The sequence below is a fragment of the Schistocerca cancellata genome, chromosome 9, assembly GCF_023864275.1.
Source record: "Schistocerca cancellata isolate TAMUIC-IGC-003103 chromosome 9, iqSchCanc2.1, whole genome shotgun sequence".
NCBI classification, from domain to species: Eukaryota; Metazoa; Arthropoda; class Insecta; order Orthoptera; family Acrididae; genus Schistocerca; species Schistocerca cancellata.
Window position 1 is genome coordinate 326,534,049 of NC_064634.1, and position 24,008 is coordinate 326,558,056.

At 40.7% G+C, this 24,008-nt stretch overlaps 1 protein-coding gene across 5 annotated transcripts in view; it reads left to right on the forward strand.

Moving 5' to 3' along the window:
* Window positions 1–24,008, forward strand: part of LOC126100576 (PAX-interacting protein 1) — a 176,914-nt gene that overhangs the window by 39,062 nt on the left and 113,844 nt on the right. For 3 of the 5 annotated variants that reach the window (XM_049911194.1, XM_049911196.1, XM_049911198.1), the window contains 2 exons: window positions 15,084–15,252; window positions 20,009–20,253. In XM_049911194.1, the coding sequence (XP_049767151.1) occupies window positions 15,084–15,252; window positions 20,009–20,253 (414 nt within the window). The remainder of the gene's footprint in view (window positions 1–15,083; window positions 15,253–20,008; window positions 20,254–24,008) is intronic. The other 2 variants (XM_049911197.1, XM_049911195.1) reach the window with 2 other exon arrangements.

The following is a 24,008-nucleotide window of genomic DNA, read 5'->3' on the forward strand; positions in this document are numbered from 1 at the left end:
TTGTTATTGTTTGATACCCTTTTGTTAACCATTACCGCCTTGCAATTTTATTTTCATATGCTGTGTTTTCTGACTGAAAATATACAAATTACAGCAACAGGCATAAGAAAAACTACAAAAAGCCGTATCCACCTGTTGCTAAAGCTGGAAGAACCTGAAGATTATGATGCTTGAACTCAACAAAGAGAAATGTGGTATGGAATGATGTTCTTAGGTAACTCATCTCTTAGAAAGAAGTATTGATTGCACAAAAGAGAGCAGTAAAAATAAAATGCGATGTTCACTCACGGAAATCATGTAGGCACAATAATCTTCAAGGAGGTTAGCATTTTAACTGCACCGTCAAAATACATATATTTGCTAATGATATTCGTCATAAACAGCCCATCACAGTTTGGGAAGAACAGTGATGTCCATAGGGAGAACACTAGAGGGGAAAAAGATCTTAGCCATTATTAAAGCTAATCAAAATATCCACGGGTGTACTGCCAGTCTACAGTGTCCAACGGGCACAATATTTCGGTGATCATAGATGTTGCCATCATCAGGTGAACTGACGGACTGAGCTCCTGTGAACGTGCCGGTATGGAGATCCGTACGCTATGGCTGCTCAGGGGAAACTGAGTTCGGTTGCGGCGGCAGCCGATTTAAATACCGTCCGCCCGCGGCGCACTCCCTCCACCATCCGCGCCTTGCGCCATGGTCACGCGGTGGAACAGATTGCGATGGCGTGTGAGATGACGTCAGTGTGATGGCTCTGTCCACCATGGTCGTCACAACTATACGTTTGCTCGATTTACTCTTGATTAACCCAATCGCGGGTTCCCAAGCCTTGCTAAGATTATAGCCACAGTCACGGTTTAAGAGGTCATCATCCCAACATCAAATTCACTACGGAGACTGAAACGGAAGGTAAATTACCTTTCCTTGACTCTTGGTCAAGAGAAGGGCTGACGACACCCTAGGTCATGGGGAGTATCGGAAGACAATGCACACTTATCTGTATTTGCACGCAGACAACTGACACCACCCTTCACAGAGGAATGGGGTACTTAAAACTCTAGCACATAGGGTGCACACTATCTCTGACGCAGAGAGTCTACCCCAGGAATTGGAACATCTGAGAACTGTATTTCAAAAAAATGGGTACTCAGAGTGGCAGATTCAACGTGCTCTCCGCCCAACCACTACAGCACAACCTGTGGAGATGGATGAAATCACGAGGGAGGAGGTAGGCACTGCGTTTATTCCGTATACAGGCGCACTCTTGGGGAAAATCACCCGCATTTTGAAGAAACACCGGGTCGGAACTGTGTTTTGTCCTCCGAATAAAACTCGTGTACTGGTGGGGAGTGCCAAAGATGACCTCGGTTTGAGGAAGGCCGGGGTGTACAGGTTCTGTGTCAATGTTGCAAGTCGGATATTGGTCAGACGATGCGTACCATCGAGGATCGATGCCGTTAACACCAGAGGCACACTCGACTGATGTATCCGAGCAAGTCAGCGGTCGCTGAACATTGTTTGTCGGAAAATCACGCTATGGAGTATGAACACTCGAGGATTCTAGTACAGACGTCGAGATACTGGGGCAGTGTTGTTAGAGAGGCCATCGAAATTCGCACCAATGACGACCTCATAAACCGTGACTGTGGCTATAATCTTAGCAAGGCTTGGGAACCAGCGATTGGGTTAATCAAGAGTAAATCGAGCAAATGTATAGTTGTGACAACCACGGCGGACAGAGCCATCACACCGACGTCATTCCAGATACCGTTGCAATCTATTCCACCGCGTGACCGTGGCGCGGGGCATGGACGGCGGAGGGAGTGCACCGTTGGCGGAGGGTATTTAAATTGGCCGCCACCGTGACCGAACCCAGTTCCCCCTGAGCAGCCATAGCGTACGGACCTCCGTACCGGCATGTTCACAGGAGCTCAGTCCGTGAGTTCACCTGATGATGGTGATATGTATGATCGCCGAAATATTGTGCCCGTTGGACACTGTAGACTGGCAGTACACCCGTGGATATTTTGATTATCAAATACGCCGGGAGAAACTCAAGAATCACATTATTAAAGCTGTCAGTGGCTCAGAAAGGAGTTCAATATGCAGCAACAAACATCTTTGATCACATGCTCAATAACATAAAATGTCTGGCAGGTAGAAAAGTAAATTTTAAATCAAAGTTAAAAATTAAAATGTCTGGCAGGTAGCAGAGTGAGTTTTAAATCAAACTTAAAAATCACTTCTCCTGGACAACTCCTTCTGTTCCATTGATGAATGTCTATTGAAAATGTGGTAGCCAGAGAAAAAAAGACGCTCTTTCCACGTCATTTCCATAAAAGAATTATTCAAATGATCTATCGAACATTTAACTAACTAACTGACCAACCAAACGACTGTTGTACCGACAGTTGTAGAATAGCACCCAAAAGAAAAACCATTTAAAGCAACAGCTGAGGATTTGATCCACCTGCTAAACAGTACATTGAAATTATTCTGTTATACATAACCAATTTTCTTCTACTCAAGCTATGTAAATGACCGTAGTACACAACAATAAGTTCATTTAATTAAAAGAAAGTGTACATAGTCAAAACGAATAATGTACAATATAGTTTTGCAAATTAATCTGAAACCTTAATTCAGCAGTCCCATTTCTGAAGATATTGCACTGCAGTTGAGTCTGTTCTCCTGTTAGTACCATAGTTATACAACAATTTACATTACTTAGTATGAAGTATGTAATATCCACTGCATAATTGTGCAGTCATTACTTATCACTTCTCAATATTATATTTGATTACGTATACACCTCATAAAACCAGTTGTCAGTTCCCCTTGCTTCTGTGCTTCAAATTTAGCTTATTTGGTTCTCTTATTGTTATGGACGATGAGAATATCATTAACGCGATTGGAATCTAGACAATTTCTTTTCTGAGTCAAGTACCATCCCTGCCTTACTAAAATTTCTTTCACTCGAGGCGCTACTGGCAGGCATACAGAAAACCTCTTTGCTGAGTTTCGACAGGGCACATGAATTTGTTTTCCACCATGAGAGAAGGCCTGTGAACTCATCATTTGGACCCTCCATGTTCATATGTTTTGATATTGTGATCAAAGACTGGAATAAAAAACATTTGATACTGTATTTTAGTTTCCATTTGTCCGTCAATTCGTCAATGTAGCTAGACGTGACAGCCAGGTAATGGGTCTTACGGTAATTGTCTGTCCACAGATCGCACGTCATTAAACACTGGTTTTTAACAATTGCGTCGTTCACTACTGGAATAAGTTCACTCCTGACTTGATCAGTCAATTCCTTAATATGTCGTGCTACAGTCCTTGGGGAAAGTAGCACGCCTTGGGCAGTGATTTGTCCATATTTTGCTCCCGTATTTATCAGTTCTTAAGACAAGCTTATGAATCCTTCACCACTTACCATATTAAATGGTCGGAGTTCTGTTGCACACATTAAAACACATTTGTCCCTAATAGATATTTTATCAGCACTGGCAGCTGCAACGCTTGACAAGTGTCGATTATCTTTACATTTATGTCTGTTCATTCTGGTTGTGCTTCCTTTGTAAGAAAGCAATGCTCCACAATTTCCATTTTGGCACTGAACGTAACCAACTGGAAGATGTGTATCTCTTTCAACAACCACTTGAAACAGTCGTAATAAACACCTTCATGTATGTTTCATGAAGCCAGTTTTTCTTTTCGTTTACGGACACAATAATTCATTAAAAAATGCTACACAAACGAAGCGATTCGATTAATCAAATACCATCAAATCTCGAATTTGGGAGCTCTATTCTGTAATTATTTAGTAATAATTGAAGGGCTTACCTTAAATTTTTCCCAACTGGAACTGCTGCCACTCCTTACTCCCACTTCATTTATCAGAATGTCCATCCCATCGGCAAGTTTCTTCAACACAACATCGTTTCTGATGGTAGTCATTGCACTGGTCCCAGTTCAGCAACCACTCATGCTGAGTTTAGTCCTGTGACAATTTACCGCCTACCACTACGTTATGATAATGCGAGTCTTTCGGCCAGCTCGCGCTTTCGTAGTCTCGGGCCGGCACGTGTGCTATTCGACAATCCTCGTCTCAACTCAGTTTTGTAGCATGACGTCAGTCATCTCCACCTCATACACCTGTGCCAGCGATAATGAGTCACTTACTCAGCGAGAAACGAGTGAGACTGAGCAGCGTTTTGACATGCTCTAGTTACAGTATCTATGAAAAGTTGTTCCAAATTGTTACCGGAATAGTTGCATATAAAATGTCATAGAATAATGTAAACCTAAGCATACCGAAGAACACACCATCCACCCTCGTAGAAAGAAACAAAGCAAAGCACACATAGCCTACTCAGTTGCAGAGAGAAAGAATTAATTCTGTATACATTTAAACTCACCAATGTACGATGTCAGTGGTGCAGTTCCATCCGATTCTCCTGCAGTATCATCAGAATTGGTGCCAAAATGTTGTCTTCGCCATCATCATCGTCGTCATCATCAGTTGTTCGTTTTTGTTTATAATTCAGTCTGTAGGCTGCACTTCTCTTATGAGTTTAGCAACATGGTCTACTTTCTTCCTCCATGAGGTTGTGTGTACGGTTGCAAGACCTTCACGTAGCAGTCTTTCTACATCTGTTATTGTAAAAGTCTTGTTATTACTTCTAATGTACGCCTTGGCTTTACTCCAAACCAATTCAATTGGAATAAAATGGCAGTGATAAGGCAGTAACCTAATTACCATATGACCCTGTTTGCTTGCAATTTCATCTACAATGTATTTAGACGTGACAGGCTTATTTTGTTTAACGAGCAAATATAACAACAGTTTTGTCACGTTCTTTATGGCCACTAGTGGTGGGAGTTTCGTCTAAAATTGCAGAATAATATGGTGCATTGCCTATCACAAACACTGTTGTAACGCTAAACTGGAGCAACAAATTTTTAAACCACTGTAGAAACCGTGAGTGATTCATATCCTCATGATAGTCACCAGTTTTTCTCGATTGAAAAACTAAAAGTCCTTCAGCCAAGCCGTTTGAAGATCCTGCATGGGCCACAATTAATTGGTATCCTATTCCTGTTGGCTGATGACCGCTGCTATTTGAAGTATCATCTGTCCAGTATTTATCAACTGATTCTCCAGTGTCTAACCATATGACTGAGTGTATGTCCTTTCCTACAATTTTGTGTAAGAAAATGCTACAAGCTGCAACAGCACGAGCTTTTTCAAGTAAGAGCTTTTGCCCATCTAACTTTTGAAAACTGAACCCACACTTTTTAATCCATCTTAAGTGATGTTTTCCTTCTGAGAAAAGTTATCTTTCTTTTAAAGAAATTAGCAACTTCGCTATTGTGGTGTATTGTTTCCTTTATAATATCTGTACATGTGCCAACAAATTGCATCAGTTTGGAAAGAATCAGTATCTGCAATTGGACGAGGCTGATTTTTTTCTTTCCACGAGTACTTAAAAACACACTGTTTTTCCCTCTGGGGCTATGTTCCACATAGTTTACTTCAGTATCTTGTACATCTTGAAGTAGCACACCTTTTCTTATAACTGTTTTTTGACTGAGTCCTAGAGTTTCTGAGGTATGCTTTGACACTTTATCGGCAGAAATCGACACCTGCTCATGAACAGAAACAAATTCTTTTTCTTGCTCATAAAACTCATGCATCCTCCATAGCAATTCCAAAGACTGACTGTTTAATGGCACTCCATGGTGCAATGGATTGTCACTTGGTGAACAGTGTCGTTTTGGTGATGTTGTTTAATAAACAGAAACTGTAGTCGAGGTGGTAACACAACACAACACAAAAGCAGGCAGTTGCGCTCTAACATACAATGTTTACACGGAAGCCGGCAATGTGGGAGCATCGACACCAGAACCGGCTTTTCTTGTGGTGCTGTTACTGGTTCAGAAGGCACAGCGCCTTGCGCTCCTCACTCGGGGAGTGACCTTGAAGTAAAATGTTTCAGCGGCCCGGGTATAGACAAGTTCATCTCTTTGTTCCAAAGGGGCAGCCAGCACGGTTGCCTGCAGGGTGCTGTGCAGTAAACCTTGAGTATTGTTATCTGCTACTTCTGTCACACACACACACACACACACACACAGTATCCATGTACGTTGTGTGCATGGAGAGTATTTCATAGTCGGACTTGTAGGATTGTGTGTAATTTCATGATATTCAGTATTTCCAGTGTTGGCCGCTTGTAATGGAACCTCCACATTTGTTACATACATTCTCTTTCTTGCACGACTGTGTGTCAAGCTGTGCCAGACACTATAAAAGACAGAAAGAAATTTTTGTGGTGTGATACACATGTTGGTCACATATTGTGAAAATTTCGTTGTATGAAGAACAATGCAAAATCCAGGACAGAATATTGACAGTATTGTGAAAAGAATAGATTGCTGCTCACCATATAGAGGAGACGCTGAGTTGCAGCAGGCATAACAAAAAGACTACTAAACATATGAGCTATTGGCCTAAACGAATAAACACACACACACACACACACACACACACACACACACACACACAAAAGCACAACTCACTCGCCCATGACCTGAGGCCTCAGTGGTCAGAGACAGTGGTCTTTTACATACATACATACATACGTGTGTGTGTGTGTGTGTGTGTGTGTGTTTGTCTACTTTAGCAGAAGGCCTTTTACCCAAAAGTCACATGTTTAGCAGTCTTTTTATTGTGCCTGTCATCTCATGTATATGGCGAATAGCAACGTACCCTTCTCATAATGTTGTCATTGTACATTGACACTTTTCAGTGTGAACTTTTGCAGGCAGAATGAACCCTTGCTGTAATCCTCTCTAAACTATTACAGTATCAGGTATTCACAGTCTCCCAGAAATAAAGCAGATAATGGTTAAATTTGAACACGGTACAAGGGGTGATTGCATACTACTATGTCTCTGTCTGTCTGTCATTTGACAAGAACTAATTTGTAAATGGTAAGTCAGGTCCATGCACTGCAGACTGCACATTGTATGACTTGACCTGGTTTTTTTCATTTAAAGACTGATCTGAAAGTTTCTTAACATGAAGATTCTCTGTAAGCATGAGAAGCGACATGCAGCCAAGTCCCTCATTCAGTGACTGACTTCAGACTATAGAAATGTATATGTAGTGTATGGGGAAAGCATTGAGGCAAATTGCAAAAATTAAAGCAATGATAAAGTAGCATGGCAGGTTGCATCAAACCAGTCAGAAGACTGAAGTAATCATTTTCATTTGATATTTGGTGCTTAGAGAAGAGCTGATGTGTATCTATTTGATAAGGGAGGGCACAGCAATACTAACATCGTGTGACTACCGATAAATGTGCAATTCGGCTGCCCAGAGAGCATTTGCCCAGTATCTGTCAACATTTTATAGTGTTCAGCAGAGATACTTAGTTTGAAATATTCACATAACTCTTCATGGAGCATCATTGTGTGATGGTGTTCCTCCTGACACTGAAGCCTGTTTAATACTGAAATTTCATCATCTTTCATTGTGAACCATTGAAGTGTTTGTTTTCTAGCTTGAAAATACCTACTTCTCCAAATTGTCATTTGAAAATTAGAGGTGTGTTTAGTGGCAGGCTTGTAACTACAGATCCTTAATCAAAAAATATTGTACAGGTATATTGTAACCAATGGAGATCATTATTGTGTACGTATGTGTCTTGGACTGGAAAGCAGAAGGAGAATGTGGTATATTAAGGAATATTATGAGGATTTTCTGAGTCGTGACAAAAATGAGACTTCATTTAAAAGCATTTAGTGTACAGTGCAGGATAAGGTGCCCTTAGGGACTGTATTGGAAGGAAATTTCTGTGCTGCTGTTGCTGCTACTGCTGTAATAAGATTTAGAGTTTAAGTTTAGAAACTTTAATTATAAAAATCTCTAATATATTTTGGAGCAAGAGCTACCATTTGCACTCTGACTAGCCTGGTTGTCTGTATGAGTTGGTTACTGTTTTACAAATTTCTTTGATGTTGGACTGCATGGTCTGCATGCCACCAGATGCACTCAAATACTTGATGTAAGACATATGCACAATTTTGTAGTTTTTTAATTACCATTCTTTTGTTTTCTGGCATGCTGCACATTCACTGTGGCAAGCACACCTGTGTGAATATTGAATATGACAGTATAAAAATGACTCTTAAACTAAGAGTCAATGTATTTTCAACTATATCTCGAGATAAAACAGGCTTTTTTGTGATACTCAGATAGTAAAGAAATTGCAAAAATACACTGGTTAATGCCATTATTAATTTCAGAAGTATCTTTTGATGTGTGTGGCAAGACATGACCTAGCAGACACAGAATAGTTTCTGTATGATGGGAACTATGAAAATGTGAATAGTAAGATAGACTATTAATAAGGTAACAAATATATGACATAAAAAGTCTCCACATCTCTTTCACACTGTAGCAGCATGTACGTACTACAAAAATGCCACTTAAATATGGTAATGAAAAGCGCTGGTGGAATGTAAATAATTCGAAGGATAAAGGTAACAACTCATCAAATAGTAGCAGTGCCGACTTGTCGAAGGACACATAAAAAAGACTGAGAATATTATTAACTTTCGGATGAATCATTTTTCAGCGCTGGTAGACTCACAAGAGGAGCTAAAGCAAATATTGGAAGAGTTTTGCAAGAAGGGCCGTGTAATATGGAATGAAGGTAAGTGCAGGAAAGACAAAAATGATGCGAATAAGTAAGAAGGAAGCTCCAGTAACATATTTGGAGAAAGAAAAAATGTAGAACAAATGAAAACATTTCTGTACCCGGGAAGTTTAATGATGTGGAATGGAAGCTCTACAGAAGAAATAAGAAGGATATCAATGGAGAAGAGAGCATTTGAAAAGGTGATGTAGTTATTAACATCTTGAAGAATTCCAATGGAACTCAGGAAAAGATTGCTAAATGTTATGTCTGTAGTATAGTATTACACAACAGTGAATTATGGATGGTTAAAAAGATATTTAGAAAGTTTTGAAAAATAAAGGAAGAAAGGTTAGAGTTAACATTCCATTGACACCAAGGTCATGAGGGACAGATGATAAGCTTGCATTATTTCAAGGATAGGGAAGGAAATTGGCCATGCCCTTTCAAAGGAATCCTCCCAGCATGTGCCTGAGCAATTTGGGAAAATCATGGAAAACCTAAATTTGGATGGCTGGATGTGGATTTAAAGTGGCTGATTTGAAGTAACTGAGCTGCTGATGGTGTCGTGACCAGGTGAGGCAAGGCAAGGACTGTAGAACAGAAGCAGCGATGAAGTCCAACCAAAAACTCGGAGAGAGTGCCCTGAAGAGAAGAGCCTGGCACTATGCTTGAAAGAGAAAGCTCTTGAGGACACAGGAGGTGACCAAAATTGCAGTCCGGTGAGGAGCAGATCTGGGAGAAAGTACATTGAGCATCACAAAGGGGTCTGTTAGAGAAGAAACCCAGTGCATGCCCCACACCCTGAAGAAATGTTGGCAATATGCAGAAATGGTGATGATTCAAAGGGCTTGGAAGCAATAAGATGCAGTCAGCAGGGATGACAGAGGATGGGTGATGTCACCATCACACCGAAAAGATGAAGGCACAAAGGAGGCAGGAGCTGATGGCACATGAAGCCTAAGCGAAGGACCGACAGTGGAGGACAGCATGTGGGCTGTTGGTGTGTGATATGGTGGGTTTGGGTTCAGAAGAAGTGTCGGGTGCAGTGGTGCTGGAACAGTGTGGCAGGCACCCCACATGGTGGCTGCAAGGTGTGCTGTGTGGTGCTGATGGAGGCTGGGCGGGAGAACAGCACCAGGGTGCTGGCGGCCAGTGGGAGATAGATGCTCAAACCAGTGGTAGCCATTATGGTGAGAGGCTGCCAGTGCGGCCAGTCAGACGGTAATGGCTTGAGAGGATATGGGAGCAGCTGGGTCCGAGCGTGACAGTTGTACCAAGATGCCCCTTGAGTTTGGTGGACGCATTGCTGCTGTATTATGACGAAGAGCCCAGGTGCTGAGCCATACTGGGAAGGAAAATCGGCCTCGACCAAGGGCTTCCAGAAGGCACAAGCAGCATTGGGTGTGCCCAGTGAAGGGCAGACACCATGCAGACAGGAAGGTGGATGAGGTGAGGAGTAGACCTGGAAAAATGAAGAGACATGAAGGGCTCTCATTGAGAAATGGCACCAGTCCACTGAAGGCGATGGAACAATGCGTGACCAGGCCTTGGGACGAAACTTCAAAGACCGCAGAATGGAAGGTGGAGGGAAGTCAGAGGCTGCATGAAATGACAGTGATGAACTGATTTTTGTATTTGACTCGTTTGATTTGAATGTTTGTGTAACAGTCTGCAATTGATGAATGAAGGGATTGCCTTATTCAATAGAAGAAAGAAATCTACGGATACCAGTAATTGTATGCTGGCTCCTGTTTTGATTGTGCAAGAGGTGGGATTCTTCCTACATGTCAGTCAGGGCAACCTGAAGAGAGCGTGGTCCAATGCCAAAACAGGTAACAAAAAGAAAGAAAATTGGAAATTTAGATGGCTGAACATATTTTTGATAAGACATTTTTTGTTGTGATGAAAGATGTATGGGAGTAGCGGCCAGGACATGGTGGCGTCAGGCAGGGTCCCACAGAAAGCGGTTGCGCACCCTGGAAGTGCCTGTCGGAGAAGAATGCAAGAACAGAAAATGGACGCAACTCACACTGATAAGAGAGATGGTCCAGGAGGGGAAGGAGGGCACCGAACCATCAGCGACAGACAGAACTGTGGGAGATGCATCTGGAGGTGACAGGCCAGGTTAGGTAGAAGCAGAAAAGAGATGAGTGATGCCTCCATAGGATGGTGAATGGGGTCCACAGAGTGGATGGGTGCTGAGGGTACCGAAAGTACAAGAGATTTTCCGTCAGAGAGGGATGTCGATCTGGCTGGCTGCGCAGAGGTAGGAGGTGCCAGGGCAGTATCGGAGGAGGCAGTGCTGGAGGCAAGTGTGCGAGAGGAAGAGGGGCTGGAGGTGGCCCGAAGAGAAACATCTGGAACAGCAGAAACATGAAGGAGGTGGTTCCATGAAGCACAGAATGTGGGCCGTGAATCCAAGATATTGTCAAACTTCTGAGGGAGCATAGATGAGTCCTAGGCAGGGGGAGTATTGTGACGTGAGGTGCCGTAGAAGAAGCCCAGTGGTGTGCAGGAGATGCTGTGTGTGATAAACAGTCTTGAGGACTTTGCACAGAAAATTTCCTAGCCAAGTGACTGGTGCCTTGGTCTAGCGGTCCACGTCAGCCCCATAAGTGACAAAGCTGCAGGGGTCACAAGTCCTGTGCAGAAGTAGCCAAGGCAAATAGGCAAGTGAGATCAGTGACAAAAACACAAAAGAGGGTTAAATATTGACAGGGAGCAAGAGAAGCAGATGGGTGCAATTAAACAGTGTATACAAGAAACACCGGAGCAAAGGAAGGAAGCCATTCTAGTCTATATGCAGTGTTTATATGCAGCCCTGGTGACATCTGAGGTCCCAGCGGGCATGCATGGCTCTGACAACTACATACACAGAACATGATGTTAAGCATTGAGCCTGAATCTTGCATTGATTGACTAGATGCTGGGCGGCGTCCTTATGGATACTGCGAAGTTAGGCCAGTATCACATGGATTGCGGAGGTGAGTTAGTGCCGCCACAACAGTGCTGTATTTGGTAGATGTGGCACCCGCAGATAGTGCAGCTGATGTCGCAGGCAGGATGGGTTCTGGCTGAGTTGCAGTTGCCTTAACAGGATGGCAACCTGCAGCAGTCTGTTCTGTGACTGGATCATAAGGTGTCAGACGGATGCCACTGAGAGCCTTCATTTGAAATCAGACATAAGACAAATATGCTAAAGAATAAAGAACAATGAATAATCCTTGCATAACTCAGCTGGTATGAGCATTATATGCATAAGGTGAAGATCTGTATTGGAATCTTTGTTGCATGCAGTTACATGTAAAATTACTGTTGGGTCGATGCTCAGAATTACTTGAATCTTAGATGACATCACAGTGTCAATACACTAGTTCCAGTAGATCAGTAAATTTGAGAGGGTATGTGAATTTATTTTGGTGATTACACTATTGAATGAAATTTATAAAGAACTTGGCAGTATGAGCCCAATTATCAGTAAAATGTTGCACTTCCTCTGGCACTGATTTATTTGTGAAGTGTGTTGTAAATCGTTGTATCCTGGCCCACAACTGTTGTAACTTATCCTGGGTATTGGCACTGGGACAGAATTGACATTCAAATTGGATTGACACATGTTCTGTAGGGGCAAATCTGGAGATCTTGCTGGACATGGGAGTACCTCAACATCTTGCGGACAGTTCATAGAGAAATGTGACTTATGTGGATGAACCTTGTCCTGTTAATACATGGCACCAACATACTGTTGCATGGGAGTTAACACATGGGACTGCAGGTTGTCTATGATGTATTTTTGCACAGAGTTCCCTCAGACACTACCAGCCTTGACCTTAAGTCATAATCAATCCACTCCCTCCCCACCCCACACACAGACACAATGACACCAAGAGTGCCTCTCCAACACATTGCAACAGTGGGTCCCCTCTCTGGATTGTCACTGAAACCGCTGCCCATTTCTCATCAGGGATAGTGAATAACTGTAATACGATGCTAAACACTGTAACGCCATGCCTCCCAGTCACAGCATCTTTCCAAATTCAACTTTGTGTGTTGTGGTGTTAATAGCAGCCTATGTGAGGGACAGTAATTCCGATGTCTGGCTGCTGCTAGTCTCCAATCTGTGGTGCGTTGTGACACAAAATTTTGCAGTGAGCCTATTACTTGTTCTAGGATGGTGGGTGCAGATATGAAGGGATTACAATGTGTTTGGTGCTCAAATATGGTGCTCCTTCCTTGTGTTGTTCAGGTGTGGTCAACCAGAACATTGATGGCAAGGGTGCCATTCTTCATGTTCCCATACAGTCCAACGAAGTCCACTGTCACATCTGAATGTGGGCAAAAATCTGGTACTCCACGATTCGACCAGCTGGCCAAGGCCAACCCACAATTAGGCACCTTTTCAAACTCTGTCATGCTGCTTCACATGTGTATGCAGCATCTGCATGTCCTTGACAGTGTTCATTCAGCATCTGACACTTTTCACCCACCTGACATACTCTACCAGGCCTGTTAACAACATGAAATGCAAACAGTACTAATGTACTCTGGTGGCTGTTCTACCTGCCACAAAGAAGTACAGCTCTAATCATTTACATACCCAGCAGCGGTGTGTAAATGTAAGAAGTAAGATAAGCATCTGACCATGTCTTCTGGATGCTACTCTTTTTTTTGTCAGTCAGTCTATTATTCTACTCAAAAGGTAGGGAAAATTTCTGTAGCTGACATTATGCTTGGTAACAGAAGGCACAGAGCAATTATCATGAGAATTCAATATGTTGTAATGATGAACTTTCTTATTATAAGGGGGTTGGTTACACATTAGATAAATAAATATCTTAATTGTTATATGTAAAAACTACTAAATTGTCTAATGTCTTTACAGGTAACATCATTGTCCTGCAATGTATTACACACATTTTCCATTTTAAGAAAATTTCTCTTAAAAGTATACAACCATATAAAGCTAGTATAAATATTGTGTTGTTCATTATGGAGAAGTAAATGCTTGTGCTTTCATTTTTATTGCTGTTTTGACAACTGCTATGTGTTTTGAGTTTGCAGGATTGGAATTATTTCTGATATATTTGTTACAGAAGCTGAAAATTCTAACGTCCAATGGGGAAGTCCAATAAGTACCCCAAAGATTTGAAAATAGTTATTGGCTAAATAATACCTATACACCATTAGCAATAAAGATTTGTTTGATTGCAAGTTTTCGTTGACAAAAAATTGCTTTTGGTAGCTAAGGAATAAAGAAAGTAAATGAGATGTAGTTCATTTTGAAAAGTGAACAAATTTAAGACACGAATTCTAGTAACATAAGGAACGTAGTGTTTGGTTCAAATGCTTCACATAAAAAGGGAACATTATAGTAACATACCTAAAAACAAAGATGATGTGACTTACCAAATGAAAGTGCTGGCAGGTCGACAGACAGACAAACGAACACAAACATACACACAAAATTCAAGCTTTCGCAACAAACTGTTGCCTCATCAGGAAAGAGGGAAGGAGAGGGAAAGACAAAAGGATGTGGGTTTTAAGGGAGAGGGAAAGGAGTCATTCCAGTCCCGGGAGTGGAAAGACTTACCTTAGGGGGAAAAAGGGACGGGTATACACTCGCACACACACACACATATCCATCCACACATATACAGACACAAGCAGACATGTCTTTAAATATGTCTGCTTGTGTCTGTATATGTGTGGATGGATATGTGTGTGTGTGTGCGAGTGTATACCCGTCCCTTTTTCCCCCTAAGGTAAGTCTTTCCACTCCCGGGACTGGAATGACTCCTTTCCCTCTCCCTTAAAACCCACATCCTTTCGTCTTTCCCTCTCCTTCCCTCTTTCCTGATGAGGCAACAGTTTGTTGTGAAAGCTTGAATTTTGTGTGTATGTTTGTGTTCGTTTGTCTGTCTGTCGACCTGCCAGCACTTTCATTTGGTAAGTCACATCATCTTTGTTTTTAGGTATATTTTTCCTTCGTGGAATGTTTCCTTCTATTATAACCAGAACATTATAGTAAAGTATACAAAGATAACACACAGGCAGATGCTTGACAGCAGTGGTTCATACATGTAAGAAAAGAGGGAAAAGCATGGATGGAATAGTAGGTAGTAAGATAGAAATCTTTCCTTGATTTTTACATATTTCCCACTTACACCTACACTTTTATCTCACTGATCTGTCACGTGGCTTGTTTTGCTACTAATCTTTTTCCTGAGACACTTTTTTATCGAATTTTGCAGAATTTTATGCTGATCCTCATATCCTAAACCTTGAAACTTTTTTAGTTTGCGTTGAGCTGATCTTCAGCTTTCTTCTCTTTCCTCTGCCGTTATGTAATGTGTGGTGCTGACATTGTAGGTCCTCCAGCAGGCCGGTGCAGTGCTGAGGCAGGTGCCGGGTCAGCAGCAGTTGGTGGCGGCAGGAGTGGGGCAGCCGCAAACTGCCGGCGGGAACTGGCTGCCGCAGCAGCCAGTCGCTGATGGTGCTCAGCCTGCTGCTGCTGCTGCTGCTGCTGCTGCAGCAGCAGGTATGTGGCTTTATATTTTCTGTAGCAGTGTGAAGATACCACAGAGGCACTTCTGACTTTACAAGTGGTAATAGAAGCAATACTTAGCAAAAGTCAAAACATGCTTGGAGCATTTGTTGACCTAGAAAAAGTGCTCCACTGTGTAAAGTGTTCCAAGATATTTGAAATTCTGAGAAAAATAAGAGTAAGCTGTAGGGAAACGTGGATAATGTATAATATGTCCAAGAATGGAGAGGGACCAATAAGAATTGAAGACCCAGGACAAAGTGTGTAACGGTGTAAGACAGGCATGCAGTCTTTCGCCCCTGCTCTGTCTTGAATCTACATACCGAAGAAACAATGATGGAATGGAATTCAGGGTGCAAGGATATCAATGACAACATTCCCTTATGACAGTGCTATTTTCAGTGAAAGTGAAGATGAATTACAGGACCTGTTGAAAGTAATGAACATTTTAATGAGCACACACTTTGGCTTGAGAGTAAACTGAAGAAAGAAGTATCAGAAATGAGATTAGGGATAAAATTGGCATCAAAATTGGTGACTGTGAAGTAGATGAAGTTAAGGAATTCTGCTACCTTTGAAGCAAAATAACATATGACTGATGAGGCAAGGAGGATATCAAAAGCAGTCTAGGCAGAGAGGCCATTCCTGGAAAAAAGAAGTTTGCTAGTATCAAACATGTGCCTTAATTCAGGAAGAAATTTCTGAGAATGTACAGGGTGCTGGAAAAGTAGGTGGACTGATAAGATATAAGGAATAAGGAAGTATTCCGCAGAATCGATGAAGAAAGAAACATATGGAAAACACTGACAAAAAGAAGGGACAGGATGATATGGCATGTGTGTAAGACATCAGGGGATAACTTTTGTGTTACTAGAAGGTGCTGTAAAAGGTAAAAATTGTAGGGGAAGACTAAGATTGGAATAATCCAACAATTAATTGAGGACATCAGGTGGCTTGCAAGTGCTTCTTTAAGATGAAGAGGTTGGCACGAGAGTACTTTGTGGCAGGATACATGAAACGAGTCCAAAGATAGATAACTGAAACTTAAAAGAAAGGAATGCAAAGCAGAAAGTGGAGTCTGAGTCAAATGCTCAGCTAATAATCGCAAAAAGAAATTTATTATTCCAGCACCTTTCAGGCATTTGTCCAGAATGGCAGTACTTCAGTTTCCGATGATTTAGCTGTTGATCATATAGTTTCTTCAGGGTGACTTCTGTGTGTTCAGGCATATGTATTTAAATGCTGAAATTTGGAAACCACATGATTTAAAAATATACTCTGGAGTAAAATGTGCATGTATCATAGATAAGCCAGTCATAGATAAACTTAAGTGCCTGATATAAAACTGTAGCAAGCACTGAGTCAGGAAGTCCACAGTGCCTTAAACACCAATTGCACATTCCTTTTCCACAGCCTAACAAATCTGAAGTGGTTGAGCATTGTATTTCCATTTGCTGTTCTACAAACCATCTGAAAGGCAGGATTAGCAGCATCCTGTAACTGCTTGCAGATGACACTAGTGTATGCAGCTCTCACGCTACGTCTTTAAGTAGCTGTTGGAGAACACAGAATGACTTGGACATAATTTCTATTTGATGCAATGAATAACAACTGGCGATAAATGAGGAAAAAGCTAAATTTTGGCAGACGATTAGGAGAAATATGTCTATAATGTTCAAATACTGTTTTAGGCATGGGCTGCTTGACGCAATCATTTACTAAATATCGAGGTGTCCTGTTGCAAAGCAACATAAAGAATGAGTGCATAAGATCTTCGTACATCTACATCTGCATTTACATGATTACTCTGCAATTCACAATTAAGTGCCAGGGAGATGGTTCATTGAACCACCTTCAGGCTATTTCTTTACCACTCTACTCTCGAACAGCTTGCAGGAAAAATGAAAACTTGAATATTTCCTGATTCCTCTTATTTTATTATGATGATCATTTCTCTGTATGGATGTAAGTGCCAGAAAAATATTTTCACACTCTGAGGATAAAGTCAGTGTTCCAATTTTCGTTAAAAGATCCTTTGTTTCAACGATTGCCACCCTATTTGTGTATCACATCCGTGGCACCCTCACCTTATTTCGAGATAATACAAAATGAACTTCCCTTCTTTGAACTTTTTGAGTCCTCCGTCAATCCTATGTGATGCCGCCCCACACAACACAGTATTACTCCAGAAGAGGGTGGGACTGAGCAAGGCAGTGCAGTGGTTAGCACACTGGACTCGCATTTGGGAGGACAACGGTTCAAACCGGCTCCTGGCCGTCCTGATTTAGGCTTTCCATGATTTCCCTAAATTGTTTCAGGCAAATGCCGGGATGGTTGCTGTGAAACGGCATGGCCTATTTCCTTTCCTATCCTTCCTTAATTTGAGGTTGAGCTCCATCTAATGACCATGGTGTCAACAGGGTGGTAAACACTAATCTCCTCATCCGCCTCCTCAAGACGGTGGACGAGCATGGTATAAGCAGTGTCTTTAGTTGATGTGTTGCTTTCTTTAAGTGTTCTGCCAATAAATTGTGGTCTTTGGTTTGCTTTCCCCTCAATATTGTATATGTGATCACTCGAATTTAAGGTATTAATTGTAATACTTAAGTATTTAGTTGAATTTACAGCCTTTAGATTTGTGTAATGTATTGCGTAACCAAAATTTAGCATATTCCTTGTGGTATTTATGTGGATGACTTCTCTTCAAATAGTCTAAGAGGGCTGCTCAGAGTATCTCCTAAATTATTTATGTAGATCAGGAAAAGCAGAGGGCCTGTAACACTTGCTTGGGAAACACTTGATCTCACTTCTGTTTTACTCTGTGACTTCCCGTCAGTGACTACGAGTTGTGATCTTTCTGACAAGAAAACCTGAATTCAGATGCCATAGGCATGTAATTTGAATAGAAGTAGCTTCTAAGGAACGATGTCAAAAGACTACTGGAAATCAAAAAATATGAAATCAGTTTTACATCCCATGTCAATAGCAGTCAGTACTTCGTGAGACTAAAGAGCTAGTTGTGTTTCACAAGGGAAAGTGAATGGTCTGCTTCAGTTTTTTGAGATAATTCTCATAAAGAATAGCTCATCTATGAAGGAGATGCACACAGAATACTTGGGTGACCCATTCTTGAGCACTGTTAACAGAATTTGGGATTCCTACAAGATCGGGTTAAATTAACACACCAATTCAGAGGCATGTTGCAGATTTGTTGCCAGTTGGTGAAATCAAGATATGTCGAATGTTACAGTAATGCTACATGAACTCAGATGGAATATCCTTGGGGAAAGAAGATGTTCTTTTTCGAAACACAGTTAAAAGTTCAGAGAATTGTATTTGACTGACTGTTCAGCAGTCCTAATGCCATAAGCATACAAATCATGGAAGTGCCGTGAGCATAAGATAAATCAGGGTTCATATGTAAGCTTACAAATAGTTGGTTTTCCCTGCTCAATTTGTGAGTGTAACAGGAAAGGGAATGACTAGCAGTAGTGGAAGGTACTGTCCCTGTGGACCTTATGGTGGCTCACAGAGAGAGGCATGATTGTGGCCACGCCTCATCCTACTGGGGTTCAGTAGTTAAGGAAGCTGAGGAAATACAATTAGCAGTTTACGTTAGATACATACATTTTATTTATGATTGGTGCTGTTGTACTGACTTATCTGTGATGCCTACATGAACACTCAGAATTCAGCCACCGACTTGCCATATAGATGGCTGTACAGTTAACTCTGAAATATTGGAAGATGAAGTATTGCTGTCCTGGATAAATGCGTGAATGATGTTAGAATATTCTATCTGCAGTGGAAACTTGCGAGTCACATTACACAAGAAATTATCGCATAAAGAACCTTACACCAACATTACGAAACAGAGTACAAGGATGCTGTATTAACGTAACAATAACAGTTGTAGAAAAAAATGAGTAGATAAGACTGGAACTATAAACTAAGAAAATTGGTCAGAGCATCATGCTTTATTTTGATGATAGTGTTATTAAGTTAACAAACAGTGATGTGTAGTAAATCAGAACAGAAATTTGTTGTGAGGAACCAATCAGCAAGGATGTATCAAAATAGTGTACCGGCTACTAAAAAAAAAAAAAAAGTTTTGAGTCTTATTTCATTGGTATTGAAGATTTTATGTTTATTTTCATCGCATAGACAGGTACAGAAACATATTGCCAGAGGCATTGCGGAATCTTACTGAAAAAAATCTTAAGATGATATTGATTTTATCACAAATTTGGCATGTTTTTGTCCTTAGATCTTGATGAGTTATTTGGGAACAGTAGGGTAATATGCTGGCACTTGGTTTCACGCTATCTGTACTTTCATCATTATACAAAACAAGCACAATGCCACATTGTACATAAGCACACATTGGTCGCATACGCTTAAGATGCATCTCTCTTTGCTTTGCAATGGAAAGGTGCCATTGTGTACTAAAGAAGAAAAACCTTCCAGTTGGGTGAGTGAACATAACCCATAGAATCTCCCAACTAGCCATTCCATACAACTGTACTTCTATACTGAAGAATAGAGAATGGGGGCCATATAATGATTAGTTGGAACCTAATACAAGAGTGTATCATACAGATGTGAATTATTTTGTGAAAAGTAGTTTGGGACCTAAAAGGAGGAAATGGAGGGGGGGGGGCAGAAGTTAGGAACCCATAAAAAACATTTTCCTTATGATTATATGTTTCTTGATAATGCAGCTGTTTACCACATTGGCGTAATTTTCCAGCAGGTGTCGTACAGCAAGCAGGAGCAACTGTCGCAAGTTCTACCCAGCAACAGCAGCAACAACTCCAACAGCAGCAGCTGCAACTACAAAGGCAACAGCAAATGAGGCTGCAACAGCTGCAGATGCAGAGGGAAGCAGCAGTTTTGGCGCAAGCGCAGAAACAGCAGCAGCAGCTGGTTGTTCAACAGCAGCAGCAACAGCAGCCTCCGGTCCAGGCAAGACCCACACTTCCACCACAAGCACAGGTTTACGAGTTATACTTTTACATAAGGCACCTTGAAAAAGTATCTCCTGTGCCAAGTAAGTAGTGCTAAACAATAAAACAATGTTCTGGAGTGTGATCGAAGCTCATTGCACTTGGGCATTATTGTCCATTTCAGGAAGTCAATGCCTATTGGGCTGTTGCGTTCAGCAGCTCAAATACTGCGAGCATTTTAGTGATTTCTGCATCTAGAAGAAATGGGTGGCTGGGAAAGTTGTGTCGCAGGAAGCTTGTTGAGAAAGAAAACTCAGTAGAGATCTTTCGTTTTATTTACAACATAAGGAAAGGATATATTGCTAGTCATTGTAAAGATAACACGATGAGTATCAGACAAGCACAACGAAACTGCATTTCAACCTGAGCTGCCAGAGATGGCACTCATGTTAACTCATTGTGTCATCCTTACAGTGAGTAGCAGTCTATTCTTTTCCTTATATTGTTGACATTCAAACCTGGAGTTTCCATTGTTTTATTTAGTGTTTCTATTGGTAATGTGACTCACTATGACTTTTACAGGGATTTCTTTGTAAGAGATGGTCTCAACACTGCTTTCTGGTAGTGCCTGTATCAAAGTGGCATAGACACAGTTTCTTATAACCCGCGCCACATAGGACGGCGCATCTGCACATAGAGGCAGAGCAGTAGAGTAGTGTGGAGGGGATTAGGTTTGCATAAACATGGCGACAGAGAAAGGGCAAACGAAGTCGGCATTGCCAAACCATGTTGGTGCTGAGAAGAATCAGATTCATTTGCGTACTGCACATCTTATTACACATTCAGATCTGTGAGGGACGAAATAACTTTTATAACAGATTCAATCAGTTATCTGTATGAGACAAGTCGTAAGTCAAATGTTGATGAACTGCATCAGGTGCTCAACAGCTTTATTCCGTGTAATGTTGGAAGGCAAGAACAATTGATGCAGTTTTGTGAATGCGTAAAGTACAGTTTTTCTCAAAAAGACAATTGTCCAGTGATAAGGCCATCAAGACCGCTTACAATATTTGTCATTTTTGTGTGATTGTAAGTAAAAATGTAATACAAAGTTGTGTGTAGATAAAAACCGAAAATGAAATTTGCAGGTTGCAAATCTTTAGCATCCAAGCTCTGCAACTTATCCTGTTATGGGTTATAGCAGAGAGTCAGATGCAAATTTCGAAAAGCTGACTTAATTTTTGTACTTTCGTTCACTAATTTGTTATGGCCTCATAGCTTTCGATAACTTTTCCTAAAGTGTTTGTCACATAGAAACTCATAACAAGGGTAATACATAATATCCACTTTAGAACTTGTCGAAGGCAACTCATTAAACAGTTGTTTTCAACAATCAGTTGAAGTTTGAAAACAACAGTAGGCTAGCATTCGTCATTAACAGTAAGAGGAAGAGAAATTCTTTACAATAATCAGTGATTCATAATACTGTACACAGAAATTAGTAAGGTATTTTCTCCCAGAAATCTTTCCCAACTTAATCTTTGAAGTGAAGAATCTAATGGGTAACAAAATAACTTCAAACACAAACTGAAATCATTATTTTTGCTTGACAGCTCCTCCTCCATAGATTTTTAAGAAATGTGAATTTTTGTAATATCTTTATGTGGGTGTGTTTGAATGTAGTTAAATCTAAATCACTGTGGGCAAAAAAAGAATTACTGGTAGCAAAGATTAATGCAACAGACTGCAGTGTAAATGGTCAGTATGTTGTCATATTTTTTGCTGACAAACACCATTGTGAGTGTAAATTAACACTTTCCTCTGTAGAGTTAGAGACTACACACTAACATTTTTCAGATGACAAGAGACAGTGTGGTATTGGGTTGCAAGACACACACGTCTCTCAAGTTAGTTAACTTGCACGTTGTGTGTAGCTTGTCCTCTTTTCTGGGCAATCAGCAATGTCGATCTTCCACAAGCTTCTTCTCCGAAGGTTATGGGAATTTATTAAAATACTTTTCTATCCTTAAAATAATTTTGGTACTCATATAATACTTTTCAGTTCAGTCACTTTTTATTTTTGACTTTCAAAGATAATAACTACTGCAAGCTAACTTATTACTTACACGTTAGACTCATTTACACATATTCAAATGACATACATGTGTCTTGTTTCATTCATAGCCGAGTCATGGAATAATTTAAAAGTCTCTAGTCTCAAGCAAATCCAATACATGAATGTGCATAGCACTTTATATTCAACTGTTCAATAGTCTTTTTTACAATCACCACAGACACTAACACATCAAAGAATACAACATAATTATTCGTTGAGTTCTCCTCAATTCTTCTATGATGCTGGTGGCAAACACTTGTTGTTGTCAGTGACTTGCCTCTCTTACAGTCTTCTAATAACGAACTTCCGACCTGCACATAGAAACAGGTGGAACAGTAGAAATGTTCTCACTCTCCTGCACTGGTACCTAAAATATCAGGTGTTCAAGATGGTTGAAGGCCGAGGGTTCGTAGAATTTACACCAAAATTTTCGAACACTACACCTGTTAGCTATGGAACAACCAAACAACTTACATCATCTTCGAATAACTTGAGGAAATGCTGAAGACGTCTTCCAGTTTGTGCCTTGAAATTGACAGGTTGTTGCTTGTCAAAAGTCAGAGTTTTTGACAAATTTATCCGGCTACATTCTCATGAGTGCATAGTAAATGCTGGAAAAAGATTAAACTTCACAACTAACAAAAAACTAGCTTATTCACCCTGTGCAATACATAAAAAATTATAGGTATATCACACATAAAAAGTTAACATCTGCATACTTCTTAGAATACAAATCTCCAATCAATAAAGGCCAATACGTATACTATATTGCAACTGATGTATTGAAACACAAAAATACATTTTTTAAATTATGAGTCTATAAAAACAAATACTATTATTATCTTTCTTTGTTCCTGAGTCTACATGTAGTAATACCGTTGTCACTGCTATCTGAGTCTGTGTATGAACCATTTGACTACAAATTTATGATTATGGGTTCAAGGCTTCTATCCATCTTCACCTCCCTATCAAAGTCATCTTCCTCAAGCTTTTCAGCATGCCTCATACAACCCGCCCATGCTGAAGGGGTTATGTTGTCTATTACTTCATGCATAAGTGATTCAGTGTCTGCTATCTTGAATGTTTTGTTCCTTCCTGCCACATTGCCTTTAACCTGTGCCCAAAGTAATTCTATCGTGTAATACTGGCAGTGGTACAGCGGTAAATACAAAATTGTGTGACCACATTCACATGCAAGTAAGTCAAGTTTGTATGTTTTGTTATGTGACCTGTTTAAACTAATGAGCTGCAATAGTTCCGCACGGGTCTGGCTAATATTGTGCGCAATATCTTTAATTTTAAGCAGAGCATGATATTCGCTTTCCTGGTCTTTGTACTATGTGTTTTCTCTGTCACAGTGAGTGATAGCTAGCATTGTGGATTACAATGACAGATTGTGGAGTCAGGTATGGCAAGACCTGTTCAGTGAACCACTTCTGGAATGTGACAGTGTCCGTTTCTGTATAGTAGTCACTGCTGTTTTTCTTACATTTGAAAACAAGTTTACTCTCAGGAACAAAACCGGAAGCAGTGCCAGCATGCAGAAAAATTATTTGATAACCTTTTCTATAGGAATGTCAAAACCGGTACTACCATCACTCATTTTACAGCAGTTTTTCTTGGAATGATTTTGATTCACCAATGTTTCATCCAGGTAATACACTATTGAACAAGTCCTCTTATTTTGT